The 15,784-nt window shown below is 44.5% G+C and overlaps 1 protein-coding gene across 7 annotated transcripts in view; it reads right to left on the bottom strand.

Moving 5' to 3' along the window:
- Positions 1–15,784, bottom strand: part of KIF13A (kinesin family member 13A) — a 212,544-nt gene that overhangs the window by 16,081 nt on the left and 180,679 nt on the right. For 4 of the 7 annotated variants that reach the window (XM_042937815.1, XM_042937819.1, XM_042937817.1 and 1 more), the window contains exons 26-34: positions 14,050–14,088; positions 12,331–12,430; positions 10,125–10,251; positions 7,726–7,781; positions 5,766–5,890; positions 5,334–5,510; positions 4,547–4,639; positions 4,080–4,232; positions 2,254–2,331 (exon numbers count right to left, since the gene is read on the bottom strand). In XM_042937815.1, coding sequence (XP_042793749.1) covers positions 2,254–2,331; positions 4,080–4,232; positions 4,547–4,639; positions 5,334–5,510; positions 5,766–5,890; positions 7,726–7,781; positions 10,125–10,251; positions 12,331–12,430; positions 14,050–14,088 — 948 coding nt within the window. The remainder of the gene's footprint in view (positions 1–2,253; positions 2,332–4,079; positions 4,233–4,546; positions 4,640–5,333; positions 5,511–5,765; positions 5,891–7,725; positions 7,782–10,124; positions 10,252–12,330; positions 12,431–14,049; positions 14,089–15,784) is intronic. The other 3 variants (XM_042937816.1, XM_042937818.1, XM_042937821.1) reach the window with 1 other exon arrangement.

Below are 15,784 nucleotides of genomic sequence, written 5' to 3'. Positions count from 1 at the left end.
TATCCATAAATATTTCTCTGTGAATCTCTAAAAAATACAGAATTCCTCCTCCCTTTAAAAAAACAATAACCACAGGGGCACCTGGGTGACTCAGTCAGAAGAGCACGTGACTCTTGGTAAGACTTGGGGTCATGAGTTTGATTAAAAAAAACAAAACAAACATAAACATAATACCATTATCACATCTTAAAAAAATTAAGGGATTCCTAAATAGTATCAGATATCTTCCAGTGTTCAAATGTCTCATAAACATTTTCAATGAACTCTGAATCAGGATCACAACAATTTGTACATCGCAATCAGAGGATGTATTTTGTCTCTTAGGGGTTTTCCCTTTTCTAGGTCATTTGTTCCCATAAAGTTTCCCTCTTGCTGAGTCCCCATTGTGTCATTTAACATTCTCTTCTGTCCCCTGTAACTATTTAGCAGGTAGATTCAGAATCTTAGAGCAGGATCATTTTTTAGGGGGCTGGAGGTGGACAGAATACTTCATAGGTGGTCTGTCTACACCTTGTAGCACAGATGTTTCCCTCGTTGTTTTTCACTCTTCTTTTTAATACAAGAGCCATACATCCCTAATAGTAGCTCACTGTTCTTTCATTTTCCCTACTGTCTAGTATTCGGCTCTGTAAGCGGAGTAACAGGGAATTCAGAGCCCAGTTTCTGTCTAACTACCACTTCCAACCACATCCCACAAGTACTGGTACACGTACCCGTTTTTATTATCATTTTGTTCTAAATACATCCTGATTTCCATTACGCTCTCTTCTTTGATACCTAAAACTTAATTAAAAGACCATTTTTTTCTTTTTTTTTTTCAATTTACACGTTTAGAATATACAGAAATACACATCATTTCGACCCCACCCTCCCTCCCAAACTTATAAGAGCTGGAATCTTTATTGTGCCCCACTCATTTCTTTTTCCTTAACCTACCCAAAATGCTTTTCATAAATAAAACCAAGAAAACTGCTGAATTAATTTATGTTGTAGATTTTTTTTTTTTTTTTTAATTTATTTTTGGGACAGAGAGAGACAGAGCATGAACGGGGGAGGGGCAGAGAGAGAGGGAGACACAGAATCGGAAACAGGCTCCAGGCTCCGAGCCATCAGCCCAGAGCCTGACGCGGGGCTCGAGCTCACGGACCGCGAGATCGTGACCTGGCTGAAGTCGGACGCTTAACCGACTGCGCCACCCAGGCGCCCCTATGTTGTAGATTTTTAACATACGTAGTATGAGGCTCCCATTATCAGTTTCTAATAACTGCACTGTGGTCAGAAGTAACCTGTACAAAAACGATTATGGGGGGTGCCTGGGTGGCTCAGTCGGTTGAGCGACCGACTTTGGCTCAGGTCATGATCTCACGGTTTGTGAGTTCAAGCCCTGCGTCGGGCTCTGTGCTGACAGCTCAGAGCCTGGAGCCTGTTTCCGATTCTGTGTTTCCCTTTCTCTCTCTGCCCCTCCCCCACTCATGCTCTGTCTCTCTCTGTCTCAGAAATAAACATTAAAAAAAAAAAATGATTATAGGGATTGTCTGGGGCTGCATTGTGGCCTGCCGTATGACAACTTTTATCAATGTTCGCCATGTTTTCAATCACTTTCAGGCAATTCTGGAGAGGAGGAAGGCAAGGATGCTGTGCTTTTCCTTGGCAGGATCTTACACCCTGCTGCTTCTGGAAAAGAGACTGCTTTGCAACTGTCCATGCCCTAGTCTGTCCTTTCTTCCCATGACAGTGTTCCCCTGCACTAGAAGCAGTTTCTGTCAACTGGATTTTCCAGATGAACCGGTTGAGGAACAGAATCCAGTGGTCAGGGGAGAGACCAGGAACTAGAGGAGTGTCTACATGAAGGTGCCTGGAGCCCTGTCACACTGATGGGCAGCCCAGCAGAATCCACCAGGGCAGCTTGAACAGGGCATAGAAACGGATTCACGAGCAGCAGCCAGGATTTTTAGCTGACTCTACCAACCTTAAACCAACTACATGCATTTATGTCTCAAGAAACTTCTTTCAAGGACATAACTCTATGACCAGAAATCCGTAAGATCCCACTAAAGGCTCAGTCATGTGACCATACCAGCGCTCTCTGCTGTGGTTCCCTAGGAGAGGACAGGCTTGGTGCTGCGGGATGCCCACACCTCCTGTGGGAGGCCCACAGGGCCTATTCCCGCCTGACTCCAGACCCCTTACGCGCCGCCCCCACACCCTGACACACGGCCAGGACTCAGCAGAGCCTCAGCAGGGTGCACTTACATTGTGAACATTTGGCGTGCTTAGGCTCCTCCGGAGATGCCGAGCTTTCGTGGACAGTGCTTCTTTGACCGTGACCGCCTGTAAAATTTCACGATAGCATTTATTTTTTTTTTCCTTCTGATAACAAAAATAACATACATTTAGTGTGGAACGTTTAGAAAATACAGAAATACGCATCGTTTCGACCCCACACTCCCTCCCAAATTTACAAGGGCTGGGATCTTAATTGTACCCCACTCATTTCTTTTTCCTTAACCTACCAAAAACGCCTTTCATAAATAAAACCAAGAAAACTGCTGAACTGATTTATGTTGTGGATTTTTTACATAGGTAGGCAGAGAAAACGCAGAGGTACCCCTAAGTATAGATGTCATTTGCAAAACCACAGTCAACTTTTATGCTGTTTGTACTTTATTCATGCAGCAATTTTGGTGGGTCTCCCACTAAAGGAAGGGTTTTCTGCCAGATGCCAATCTTTTTTTTTTTTTTTTAATTATTTTTAAAAAAATTTTTTTAACGTTTTATTTATTTTTGAGACAGAGACAGAGGATGAACGGGGGAGGGACAGAGAGAGAGGGAGACACAGAATTGGAAGCAGGCTCCAGGCTCTGAGCCATCACCCCAGAGCCCGACGCGGGGCTCGAACTCACGGACCGCGAGATCGTGACCTGAGCCGAAGTCGGACGCCCAACCGACTGAGCCACCCAGGCACCCCTAAATTTTTTTTTTTTTAACGTTTATTTACTTTTGAGACAGAGAGAGACAGAGCATGAACAGGGGAGGGTCAGAGAGAGAGGGAGACACAGAATCTGAAACAGGCTCCAGGCTCTGAGCTGTCAGCACAGAGCCCGACGCGGAGCTTGAACTCACGGACCGTGAGATCATGACCTGAGCCGAAGTCGGACGCTTAACCGACCAAGCCACCCAGGCGCCCCCAGATGCCAATCTTAGTACTTTTGTTGCTCACAAGGCATTTTCCAGTAACTTCAACTATTGCCTCCATGGATGACAATTCCTGTCTTAGAGTTCTACTACCTGGACTACATTCACCTGAATGTCCCGTTGTTGTTGCAGAAGTTAACCTGGACCCCAAAATTAGGGAGATGGTAATAGCACGTGGTTAAACCTGTGGACTTAGGAGTCAAGCCCTCCAAGGTTTACAACTGACTTTGTACCACTTGTTAGCTGTGTAGCCTGTGGCAGGTTAGCTTATTACCATGGCCTCAATTTTCTCACTTACCAAAGGAGATTGTGACAGTGTTTATTTCCCTCCTAGGGTGATCTTGCAGATTAAATGAAAGACTGTATTTAAATCACTCAGGCACAGTACTTCCAGAGAAGGTGTTTGATAAAATGTAGACATTATTTTAATTTTTGGTAATACTATTTTGTCCAAGTAACTACATCATGTATGTATGTATGTATGTATGTATGTATGTATGTATGTGTGTGTGTGTGTTTGTGTGTATATGTTTATTCATTTCTGAGAGACAGAGGCAGAGTGTGAGTAGGGGAAGGGCAGAGAAAGAGGGAGACACAGAATCTGAAGCAGGCTCCAGGCTCTGAGCTGTCAGCACAGAGCCTGACGTGGGGCTCGAACCCACAGACCATGAGATCATGACCTGAGCCAAAGCTGGACACTTTACCAACTGAGCCACCCAGGCGCTCCTCAAAGTAACTACTTTGTCGAATGAGACTGCTACTCAAGTCTTCCTTCTCTCACAGACTCAGAGGGAAGGTGTTTGGTAAATAAATTCATCTTTGTCCATGTGGAGGGGAAAGGGCTGGTGATCTCATCCTCTGGTCCAGATACTGCTGTTACTTGCCTGCCGGAGCCGTTCAAGACTCAGAATGTTCTCCACCTGCAGCACGCCTCGCGTGTACTTCTCAATGTAGGTCTCCCCATCGGAAGTGCCCTCGTTTTCACTCCTTGCTGCCATGAGAGCCAGTGTTTCCCGGTCCTCAATTTCCTCTGTTGCCTGAAAGGACAAGGCAATGACAATGCTTTTGTGTGAGTCATCTTTTTATCCAAACTGTGGTGAGGAAGTGATTTAGATGTTCTAAGAATTAACATATTCTCCAATACCTGTATTTCTTTCTTTCTTTTTTTTAAAAATAGGCTTCCTGCCCAATGCAGAGTCCAATGTGGTGCCCAATGAGGGGCTTTGAACTCACAACCCTGAGATCAAGACCTCAACTGAAATCAAGAGTCAGATGCTTAACCAACTGAGCCACTGAGGCACCCCTCCAATACTTGTATTTTGATATTTCTAAAAAGTAGTATGTATTTTACCTTTGGTATATTGGATACTAATTCATAGGTGACACCACAGGAATAAAGTATATTCTTCAACGATATTCTCCTCTTCAAACTCTGGGTGAAACTCTGCCAGGAAAAGAAAACCGAATTAAGTGATATGAAATACTATATATGTTATTCAGCCTTTTACAGATTGCAGAAACATTATCAAGGACTACATTTTTGATGCGCATACAATACCCAGAAAAATAAAACCAAAAAAATCCTTGTCTCTGACTCTGAAGGACAACAGTGTCCAGCTGTCATTTGGGGATCAGATAACAGAATCTGCAGCCCACCCAGGGATTTGGGGGGCTGCTCTTCTCCCCCATGGGCAGCCTTGCTTTTGGTCTCGACAGGGCTGAATCAATGTGTCCTCCTCTCACAGGCAGAAGAAGGCTGGAGAGGCTCAGTTTGGCCTGTAGCACCTCTGAGATGAGACCTGGGGACGCAGCAGGGATTTATTTACAGCCCGCTTCTCATCCTGTTTTGTCACTATCCTGCTGGGATTTGTCACTTAACCTATTTCGAACAGTGAAATGTCACTGCCCTACTGCCTCCTAGGATGATGCGTTTCAAGTCGGCCAAGGCAGAGAGCCCTCTGTTGGGTGACATTTACCTCTGCTCTCTTTATGCCCCATTATGTTGGGTCAACGAGAATCAGGCTGTAACTTGGCTAGTGTGGGAAGCACTTGCACTTCACCACAAAACCCTACCCTGTGACAGGAGGAAGGGACTTCAAGCTCATGAAGGCAACGGCAGAATCAGGCCCCATTACTACCTGTTTGTTGTAAATATTGGCCGCAATCCGTTTTCGTAATACTAACTCCATAGCAGCTGGGTGGCTGAGCTGCACCGTGGTTTTCACTATGAGGTAAATCCTTTCATTCTGCGGCGTGACCCTATTCAGGTGAACGGAATCGTGCACTGAGGAGTCCCAAGAGGCTGTGGCTGAAACCTAAGGACGGGAGAAGGGGGAGGCGGAAAGAGACACGGCTCAGGGGTGCACATGTACACCATGCACGGAAATAAACGAGCCCCACCGAGTCATACACTTTCCTCCTCCCCTCTTCTGAGCGACAACACACATTCTGCTTTTCCAAGTTGCCCACTCCTCTCCCCCAGTGCAGACCACGGCAGCTTCGTGCGAAGAGAGGCCCTTGGGCTGTGCACTAACCGCAAGCCCACGAACAGAGCCTTAGGGCTCAATTACCTCCTCGTCGCTGTGCTTTATGATGGGCAGGTAGAAAAACTGGCTGCCGTGCTCCTTGGGCAGGATGGAGTTCACACCGGACGCGTGGGGGCCCACGAGCTGCTCGTTGGCACTGAGGTCATCCGCTGACCAAATCCAGGGCACAGAAACAGAAGTGGAAGGAAAAGTCATTTTTTAAGCAGGAGCCAACATTTTTAAAATGTGTTTCCCACTGATGAAGTTTGCAAGTAACACATTTTCATTTCTTTCCTTTCTTACCCCACAGTTGAAACAGAGACTCCAAAACTCACAATAGCTTGTATCCTTTGCAGGGATAACTAGGAGACAGGGACTCCTAGGGACAGTCCTTTGCAGGGACTTTGCAGGGACAACTAGGAGAGCTAAAAAGGGACCCTGTGAGTCTCTGATAAAATGGGCAAATATATCCCATAGGCAGTCCTAGGAGCAAATATTTTCCCTACAAACACACACCTGAAACTTTGCTTTCTGATGTCAATTCCTTGTGTAACCTGGGGTTAGGCTTGTGTCCTACTTACATACCTGACACACGATTAGAGACTGGAACAGCTAAATTAGCAATTTAGAATCAAAATTCTGTGGGGTGCCTGGCTGGCTCAGTTGGTTAAGTGTTCGACTCTTGGTTCTGGTTCAGGTCATGATCTCGTGGTTCATGAGTTCGAGCCCTGCTTTGGGTTCTGTGCTGGTGGCGTGGAGGCTGCTTGGGACTGACTCTCTCTCTCTCTCTCTCTCTCTCTCTCTCTCTCTCTCTCCCCCTGCCCCTTCCCCACTTGCACTCTCTCTCAAAATAAATAAACTTAAAAAAAAAAAAAGATTCAAAGTTCTGACTACTTGGGAGAACTACGAGGATCACCTTCCTCCAGAGCCCTACGCCATGTGGGATTCACCCTTCACAGATTTCTGTAAGTGATCGTCCAACCTTTGCTCTTATCCCCCCAAGAACAGAGAACTCAACACTTCATGAGGCACGCATTTTGAGGCACTCATTTTACTTCCAGACTTAAAACTAAATAAAACAAAACAAAAAACCTCTTCATATGAAGAGCCAAAGCCAACCTCCCTGGGTCTTCCCTCCAAAAAAAGAGGTTTCCAGGCTGTGTTCTAAGATTCTGGGGGCCGTGTCAAAGAGCCTACCTGAGCCTACCTACCTCCCCACTTGGCAACTCTGCTTTTATCTTCTACAAAAGGGGCTCCATTTAAGATTGCATTCTGAAGATGGATTTTACTGCTAAAATACTTGAATATAAGAACTTGAATACTTGAATACAAGAACCATCATTCTTGGTTCACACAGGTTTGGTCTAATTGCCATAGTAAGGAACAACCCTCAATGCAAGGTTATAGTGTAATCATGTTCTGATATCAATACTATTGGGGGTGGGAAGCAAATGGCACTAGTTAGAAATGCAGATTCCTAGGCCATTGCAAAGTTTCAAAATTCAGAATCTCTGCAGGTGATTACCTTCTCAGGTAACTCCTATGTCCTATGTCCATTAATGTCTCTAAACCATAACTGTTTTAATGTGTGTGTGTTTTTTTGTTTGTTTGTTTGTTTGTTTGTTTTTGAAGTAGGGTTCATGCCCAGTGCGGAGCCCAATGTAGAGCCCAACATGGGGCTTGAACTCGAGACCCTGAGATCAAGACCTGAGCTGCACCAAGAGTCAGACACTTAACTGACTGAACCACTTGGTGCCCCAGTTTTAACATTTTCATGTGTAGTTTTTAACCTCTTGGTACTCTCTTTTAAACTGTGCACTCCTCTGTGGGATAACCAGTGATACTGTGTGTCAAACTTCATGCATTTGGTCGGACTAAGAATGCCACCTAGACACAACAGACGAGTGATTAGAAAAGTGACTCAAGGATCCCAATCAGGTGGGTCTGAACAGATTACAAACCTCAGTCAAATACAAGAATACCTAAAGCACTGGTGGTTACTTACCATTCAAATCAAGGAAGAGAACCGGGATGTGGGTTTCCATTCCAGGTGGTGGGATCCTAAATTCAACAACAAAATTTAATCATAACAAAATACATGTTTTACATCTTGTTAGATAATCAAACACCACAGAGGCACGGAAGAGGAGGAGAACTGCTGTGGAGATACAGATTCTATGAATGAAATATTTTCACATTTCTTGACGTCCCTGTCAACACAAATCATGAGAATTATGTGACTTCCATAAAGAACTACCAGTGAAACAAAGATTCTTTGAAGCTTTTCTAGAAATAATTCTAGTAATGGGAAAGAAGGGAAGGAATGCTGTTAAGAATGGAGATGGGGAAGGCGCCTGGGTAGCTCAGCCAGTTAAGCGTCTGACTTTGGCTCAGGTCATGATTTCATGGTCCATGAGTTCGAGCCCCGTGTCGGGCTCTGTGCTGATGGCTCAGAGCCTAGAGCCTGCTTTGGATTTGCGTCTCCCTCAAGCGTGCACTCTCTCTCTCAAAAATAAACATTAAAAAAAAAAAGAAAGAAAGAGAGAAAGAAAAAAACAATGGAGATAGGGGGCAGGATCAGAACCCAGAGGAAATAAACAATAAAGACAACATTGAAAAAACTCACAGGAGGCGAGAATGAGAGACATATAAAAGGCCCAAAAGAGGGGCGCCTGGCTGATTCAGTTAAGCAGCTAACATTGGCTTAGGTCATGATCTTGCCGTTCATGAGTTCGAGTCCCGCATCGGGCTCTCTGCTGTCAGTGTAGAGCCTGCTTCGGATCCTCTGTCCCCCTCTCCCTCTCTCTCTGCCCCTCCCCTGCTCACTCTCTCTCTTTCTCTGTCCCTCTCAAAATAAATAAATACACTTAAAAAATTATATATAAAAAGGCTAAAAAGACAATGAAAGACAAAAAAGACCAAAGCAGTCAGCGTTTTATCAAAAACTGGCCCAGGTGCATCCGAGTCACCTAGTGGGGAGGGCCTCTTAAAATGAAAAGTCCTGGGCCCATCTTTTCTCTTGAGAATCAGAATACTCAGGGTCAGGACCCACTGTACAGTCGAGATGATCTGAAGTTTGGAAACGGCTCAAATGAAGGTGAATGAGGTAAGGAGAAGGACTGTCTAGACAAGGCCTCAGGAAGCAGAACAAGACTGGGAATGAGGCGTCCATCTGTTAACACGTGGCCAGCAGACAGACCGTGTGTGTGCCCTATAGGATTCCAGTACAGCAGGGGGCTGTGTGGGGAGAAACATCAAGTTACAAATTTTGTGCCAGCAAATTTGGATTTTCTGGTCTCATAATACCATCGAATCCATTATACTTCTATCTGTCATTATGGACACAAATAACATCACTGATGTTTCTATGCCTACCCTAAAGACACGATCTGGGCGTGTATATTCTCTGTTCAAAAGCAATCCAATTTCTCCTAAATGCCTAGGACACATTCCTTTTTTTTAATGTTTATTTTTTTTTATTTTTGAGAGAGAGTGAGAGTAGGGGAGGGGCAGAGAGCGACTCGGGGGCACAGAGGATCGGAAGTGGTCTCTGTACTGACAGCACAGAGCCTGATGCGGGGTTTGAACTCACGAACTGTGAGATCATGACCTGAGCCAAAGTCGGAAACTTAACCAGCTAGGCCACTCAGGAACCCCTAGGACATATTCTTGTAAAAAGAACGAGAATGAGAATAAGCAGCAGCAGGAGCTACCATTTAACAAATGGGCGCCATGGACAACGTATTTTTAATATATTAACTCTAATTCTTACAACAGTCCAAAAAAAAAAAAAAAAAAAAAAAAAAAGGGAGGTCCGTTAATAGATTAGAAATAAAGCCTCAGAGAAGTTAATGAAATTGAACACTTAAAAGAGCTGCAGCCGGAAACTAAATTCAGATCTACTGGACTGCAGAGCCTAGGATACCATGCTGTTTCTCATGAGCATTGGGATGGAGTGATCAATTGACTGATCACTGTTATTTAGTGCTCGAGAGCTGGTTACTGTGTGTTAGGGACCAAACAGAGCAGGCACTGAAGGCTAATAAGAAAATATATTTTCTCCCCTCTCCAAATAGACCCTGGAAACACCCTTCTTTCAAGTCCAACTGAGAGAATTTCTGGAGATCAGGAAACCGTGTCCAAAATGCTCATGTGGAGAAACTAAGCATGGGGTATTTGGTTGCAGGCCAGCTAATCCTCACTCCCTGGCTTCCCGGCAGAGGAAGTTGGCTGCAGTGGGGGAGGAGAGAAGGGAAGGCAGCACCAGAGATGGGTGGTCCCTCCCTGGGCAGCTCACGTCACTCAGCATTTACTGTGACAGCCCTGGAAAGGCACTGGCACGCCTCTGGTGCCGGCCGGCCACCATCATGTCAGGCCTGCGTGGGGGGAATGGACAGCACTTACCAATGAGCGGGCGCCCCAGGGACCCCGCTGCCTGGTGCAGGCACCAGCACGGCGTTTCTTTCCTCCGTCAGTCCCACCCACTGCTCCACAAGCCGGGCCTCCCGCTCCACGTCGTCCTCCGTCTTCTCTGCAGGACAAAATGAGGGGATGGGTGCCGAGGGGGGGGGAAAGACAATTTCCAAATTTATTTTTATTTTAAAAAATGTTTGTTTACTTTTGAGAGACAGAGAGAGTGAGCATGTGTGGGAGCAGGGGAGGGGCAGAAAGGGAGAGAGAGAATCCCAAGCAGGCTCAGCACTGTCAGCCCAGAGCCCAATGCAGGGCTCGAACTCACAAACCGTGAGATCATGACCTGAGCCAAAGTTGGACGCTCAAGCCACCCAGGCACCCCGACAATTTCCAAATTTAAAATAAATAGGTTTTCATTCGGTAACATTCCCCAAGTGGCTTAAACATCCATGATGTTCCAAAAAAGGACATGAGGCTTCGAAGCTCCAGCCTGAGCACCCAGACAAGCTCTCAGGGGCCAGGACTCTCGCCTGATGGGCCATCAGGAAGGGACGCAGAAACAGCCTTGGGACAGGGATGAGAATACAGGTTGTTTTTCCTGGTTCTGTAGTTGGGGGAAGTTGTTCACAGAAGAGTCTGGGCTTCCTAATGAGTCAAAAAGGGATAATACAAGTTATGTCTACTTCACACGCTTCTTGGAAGGAGCCAATGAAATGATGGGTGTGACACCTTCTCATAAAACTATACACTACTTTACAGATGACTGAAACCCCCAACATATGCACTCTCTACGACTAACTTCATTGTCCTTCACGCTTGTTAGGAAAGAGATTTTATTTAATATATTTTGAAGTCCTTGAATTCATAATTCAACTCTGCAGCTACAAAGGTGTAGTCAAAGTGAGCTGACATTAGCAGGCTGAGCTCGTACACAAACTGATGCCAAGAATGTTGAGCCAAGGGGCGCCTGGGCGGCTCAGTCAGTTAAGCATTCTACTTTGGCTCAGGTCATGATCTCACGGTTTGGGTGTTTGAGCCCCACGTCGGGCTCTGTGCTGACAGCTCGGAGCCTGGAGCCTTCTGCTTTGGTTTCTGTGTCTCCCTCTCCCTCTGTCCCTCCCCCACTCTCATTCTGTCTCTCTCTCTCTGTCTCTCTGTCTCTGTCTCTCTCTCTCAAAAATAGGGGCACCTGGGTGGCTCAGTTGTTTACACGTCAGACTTTGGCTCAGGTCATGATCTCACAGTTAGTGGGTTTGAGCCAAACATCAGGCTCTGTGCTGAGGGCTTAGAGCTTGGAGCCTGCTTCGGATTCTGTGTCTCCCTCTCTCTCTCTGCCCCTCCCCTGCTCATGCTCTGTCTCTCAAAAATAAATAAAAAACACGAAAAAAATTAAAAATGAATGAATGAATGAATGAATAAATAAGTATTAAAAATAAAAAGAATGTTTAGCCAAGATTTTTTATTGAGGGGGAGCTTTTGCTAACCTCTACCTGAAATGGATAAACATTCATAATGTGTCCTTTGGTACAGAACCAACCACAATGAACGGATCATAAAGTCAGGATGAGAGACTAAGGGTTTTAAGAACATACTTCTATGCTAGAGTCCGAGTGGCTGTTGCCAGTATAAGCAAACAATCCCTGGAGCTGGTAGCATTGGGTGGACCAGCTTAAGCCAACCTGCACCAGCTGAGCACACGGCTGCCACCCAAGAGGAGCTGGGCGCTGACCTGCCAAGGGCTGTGGTTTCAGACGTGACCCTCTAGCTGCCATCAGTCCCGGGGTCTGAGCCCAGAACACCTCATAATGAGATATCGGTGCTGACCGCATTTGCATTCATCAAAACAAAATTTGAGTTTATTTTTCTCAATTATTATTTTATTTGGTAATCTCTATACCCAGTGAGGGGCTCAAACTCAAAACCCTGAGATCAAGAGTCACACAGTCCACCAACTGAGCCTGCCAGGCGACCCGAAACAAAATTTGAGTTTAAGATTTAGTGTCACAGTTCACTTAGAGTTTTGTGAATGCTTATGACTTTCAAATTCAATACCATACAAAATGATTCGCTAACATCTATAATTGTCACAAGGTAAAAAAACTACGATATCACTGTCCAGCTGAGAGGAGAAAACAACCTGTTGTCACTGTCTCGATGTGAAAAAGCCAGTCCCGGGAAAGAGTTTAATCTCACATACCTTTTTTATTGCTGACTTTTTTAATCTGTTCATCCAAGTATTCTCGTCGTTTGATGAGTGCGTCGGACCACCTTTCCCTCACAGAGTTTAAGTCTTCTTCCTGACATCAGGGAGGGAAAACATCTTCCTGTAGAGTGCACAGATGGCTATTTCTTTTTTTTAACAAAGATGTTTACATCGATCAGGAAAGTTTTCATTAGGAAAGGCCATTGAACATTGCTGTGTGATTAATATGCAAGAAAGCAAAGGGGGGGTCTCAGAAACACAGCATGCTGATCGAGGAACCCGTTAACTCAGAAATCAGAGCCCCTGGATTTCCGAAAGGATAATTATACTTAAAAGCAAGAGAAGCTCAAGCTACGCCAGCTGTTGGGATGATTCTTCTATGGTGTGTGTGTGTGTATGTGTGTGTGTGTCTACGTGTGTGTTTAAATTGGAGCTACTTGTTTGAAAGATGTGTGATTCCAAGCAGAGACACCATGAACAGAGCCCAAACCATGTAACAGCAAATGGAAATGCAAAAAAACCAGACATCCTCATAGTTCATAGTTCAATGGCCTCATGACATATAGTTTCTGAAATGCAAAGAAGGGATGAGCAGAGAACCTTTCAAACTTGCTGCCAACATTTCACCTCTGACCACTACCATAAGGCTAACCAAAAGTCTCCCATGCAAACACCCAACATGCATCAGCCATGCTTTAAGGACTCCCAGAAGCAGCTGTTGGACTTCCCCGTGAACAACGTGGCAGGAAGCACACAGACAGCAGCAGCACGTTAGTTAACAGCGTCGCCGAGGTCCAAGGGGATACTGGTATTTCCTCGCAAAGTCTGTTTTTGTTTGTTTGTTTTCTTTCTTAGTAGAGTTCTGAGGGCAAGAAATCCACCAATTCGACTCAAAATGCTCTCTGACTTGCTTAATTCCAGTCTAACCTTTAAGACACGACAGTAAGAGCAGACACAGAGGACCTCTGAGGCTTTACCTGCAATGTACCCACAGTTTACATACAGGAAGGCTCACCGGGAAACTACGGAGAATCACCACAAAGACTGGGGACCAAACCCAGAAAACCTCATTCTTGACTTGCTGCCTGGCCTGTTACTATCATGCCATGTTCCACGACAGCAGACCAGCCACTGCTGACTGGGTACAAGTTCAGAGGTACAGTCCTCCCCCGCTAAACTTCCAGAAGAAAAAGCTGAGATTTAAATTCTCTAAGTTATGGATAATTAAGCTTGGTCCTAACGCAAGAGGAAAACTGGCAAAATAAAACTAAACTACGTGCAGAAAATGTTTTGCAATTTCCTATCTGGCAAGAGACTTTTAAACTAAAATGGCGTATTAGAACAATACTACTCTCTTGGAGGTGAGGAGAAAAGACAAGACTCTACTCAAAGATTATGAATGCATAATTGTACAAGTTGTAAAGTCATTAATTTAATACAGCAATGATGGGCTTGCGTAGAAAGTCTTTACAGGCTCATTCAAGATGGCATAGCGGCAATGCGGTATTCTGGTCATACATTTTGAACGGACAGAGAAATCTATAGAGAGAGTATTGTATCCCTGATTATGCTTAAAGCAAATCCAAAGCGAGTGAAACACTGCCATAGTCTTGCTCGATGGTCCTCCTTCCTCCTCCCTGCCCTCTGCTTGGCGGATGCCGGCAATTAGCAGTAGCTGTGCCCCATGCCACAGATCGACAGCAGCAGTAATACCTGATAACTATCCATATCATCACCATCCTCATCATCTCTCTGGTAGGAAAAAAATAAACACAAAGGACATGCATTTTGTTTCTCAAACAGCATACAAATAATTCTTTAAGCGTAGCACACGCATTACAATGGACAACACATAGAACACCAGCATAATAAAACATTTACATGAATTGCAAGAAAGGTTTAGTGGATTTAATTCACTCATCTACAATGACGAACTTGAGTTTGGTTTGGTTTGCTTTTAATAAAGAAAACAGTCATTTAAAAAACAAGAACTCTCTCATGGGAATAAGAACCAACATCATTGAGCCAGGCCTTACTCTACTGTTACGTGAATGGTGGATATACATCGCGGGGTGGGCTACTTGAGATCTGGACCAGGCTTAGAAAGACAAAATGGCAAAACTAGACTATTCCTTCACCTCATAGTTTAACCATGAGGCAGTCAGGGTCCTGAGGGATGAAATGATTTAACCCAAGGTTAAATCTGCCAAATAGTGGCAGAGTCAGGACTGGGAGCCAAGCTGCTAATTTCCCCACTCAGTGCCCTTTTCCCTGCACCACACCACATGCACTAAGGAAATCATGACAGGGGAAAGCCCACTGGGAGCCTAAAGGCCATTCACATACAAAGTTCTGCATTGTACTACTGCAACAAGAGCACAGTCCGCCATATTGAATATATGGATCCATTGTCATCCACTACTGGATATATTAGCATCACACCAATCAGAAAAATTGGAACTGTCCTAAAATTCAGAACTGTCCTAAACCCATGGCAATAGTTTACAGTAACTTCATAAACAATTTTGGCAAAAACATTGGGCAAAACAAAATCACCATGTTGAAAATAAATTAGGACTTAGTTGAGACAGTTTTCCTTAGACGCAAGAATAAAGAAACTTCCATTTGTAGAGAATAGCCTACATGGAGGCAGATTCTACTGAAAGTGAATGCTGGGCCATGTAACAATCTTCTTTGGTTTTTCTATGGCTATTGGAGGGTTAATATTCGAACAGGCAGTGAAGTGGTCTAGTCTTAAAAAGACAAAGTGTTTTTGTTCAAGAGCTTTAAAAATATAATTACATTATTCTCATATCTAAGTATACTTCCAAATATGCTGATTTTAAAAAGTGCTTTAGGGGCACCTGGGTGGCTCAGTCATTTAAGCATCCCACTTCAGCTCAGGTCATGATCTCACGGTTTGTGAGCTCTTCATGAGTTCAAGCCTCACATGGGGCTCGCTGCTGTCAGCAAGAGTCTGCTTCTGGTCGTCTGTCCCCCTCTTTCTCTACCCCTCCTCTGCTTAACACTCTCTCTCTCAAAAATAAATGAACATTTGTAAGAAAATGCTTTAAAAATATAGTTAAACATATTCTCTGCAAAGACTGAAAAATCCACTCTTGTTTTAGTTTGGTACCCATCATTATCATTTGAATAACTAACTTATTAAATGCATGCCTAATACTGAAGTAATTTTTCTTTTTACTTTTTTTTTTTTAACATTTATTTATTTTTGAGACAGAGAGAGACAGAGCATGAACGGGGGAGGGTCAGAAAGAGAGGAAGACACAGAATCTGAAACAGGCTCCAGGCTCTGAGCTGTCAGCACAGAGCCTGATGTGGGGCTTGAACTCATAAACCGCGAGATCGTGACCTGAGCCGAAGTCGGATGCTTAACCAACTGAGCCACCCAGGAGCCCCATCTTTTTACTTTTTTTTAAAAGATTTT

The sequence above is a fragment of the Panthera leo genome, chromosome B2, assembly GCF_018350215.1.
Source record: "Panthera leo isolate Ple1 chromosome B2, P.leo_Ple1_pat1.1, whole genome shotgun sequence".
Classification (NCBI taxonomy): domain Eukaryota; kingdom Metazoa; phylum Chordata; class Mammalia; order Carnivora; family Felidae; genus Panthera; species Panthera leo.
The sequence above is the reverse complement of the archived record's forward strand: the minus strand, read 5'-3'. Positions and strand labels throughout refer to the sequence as shown.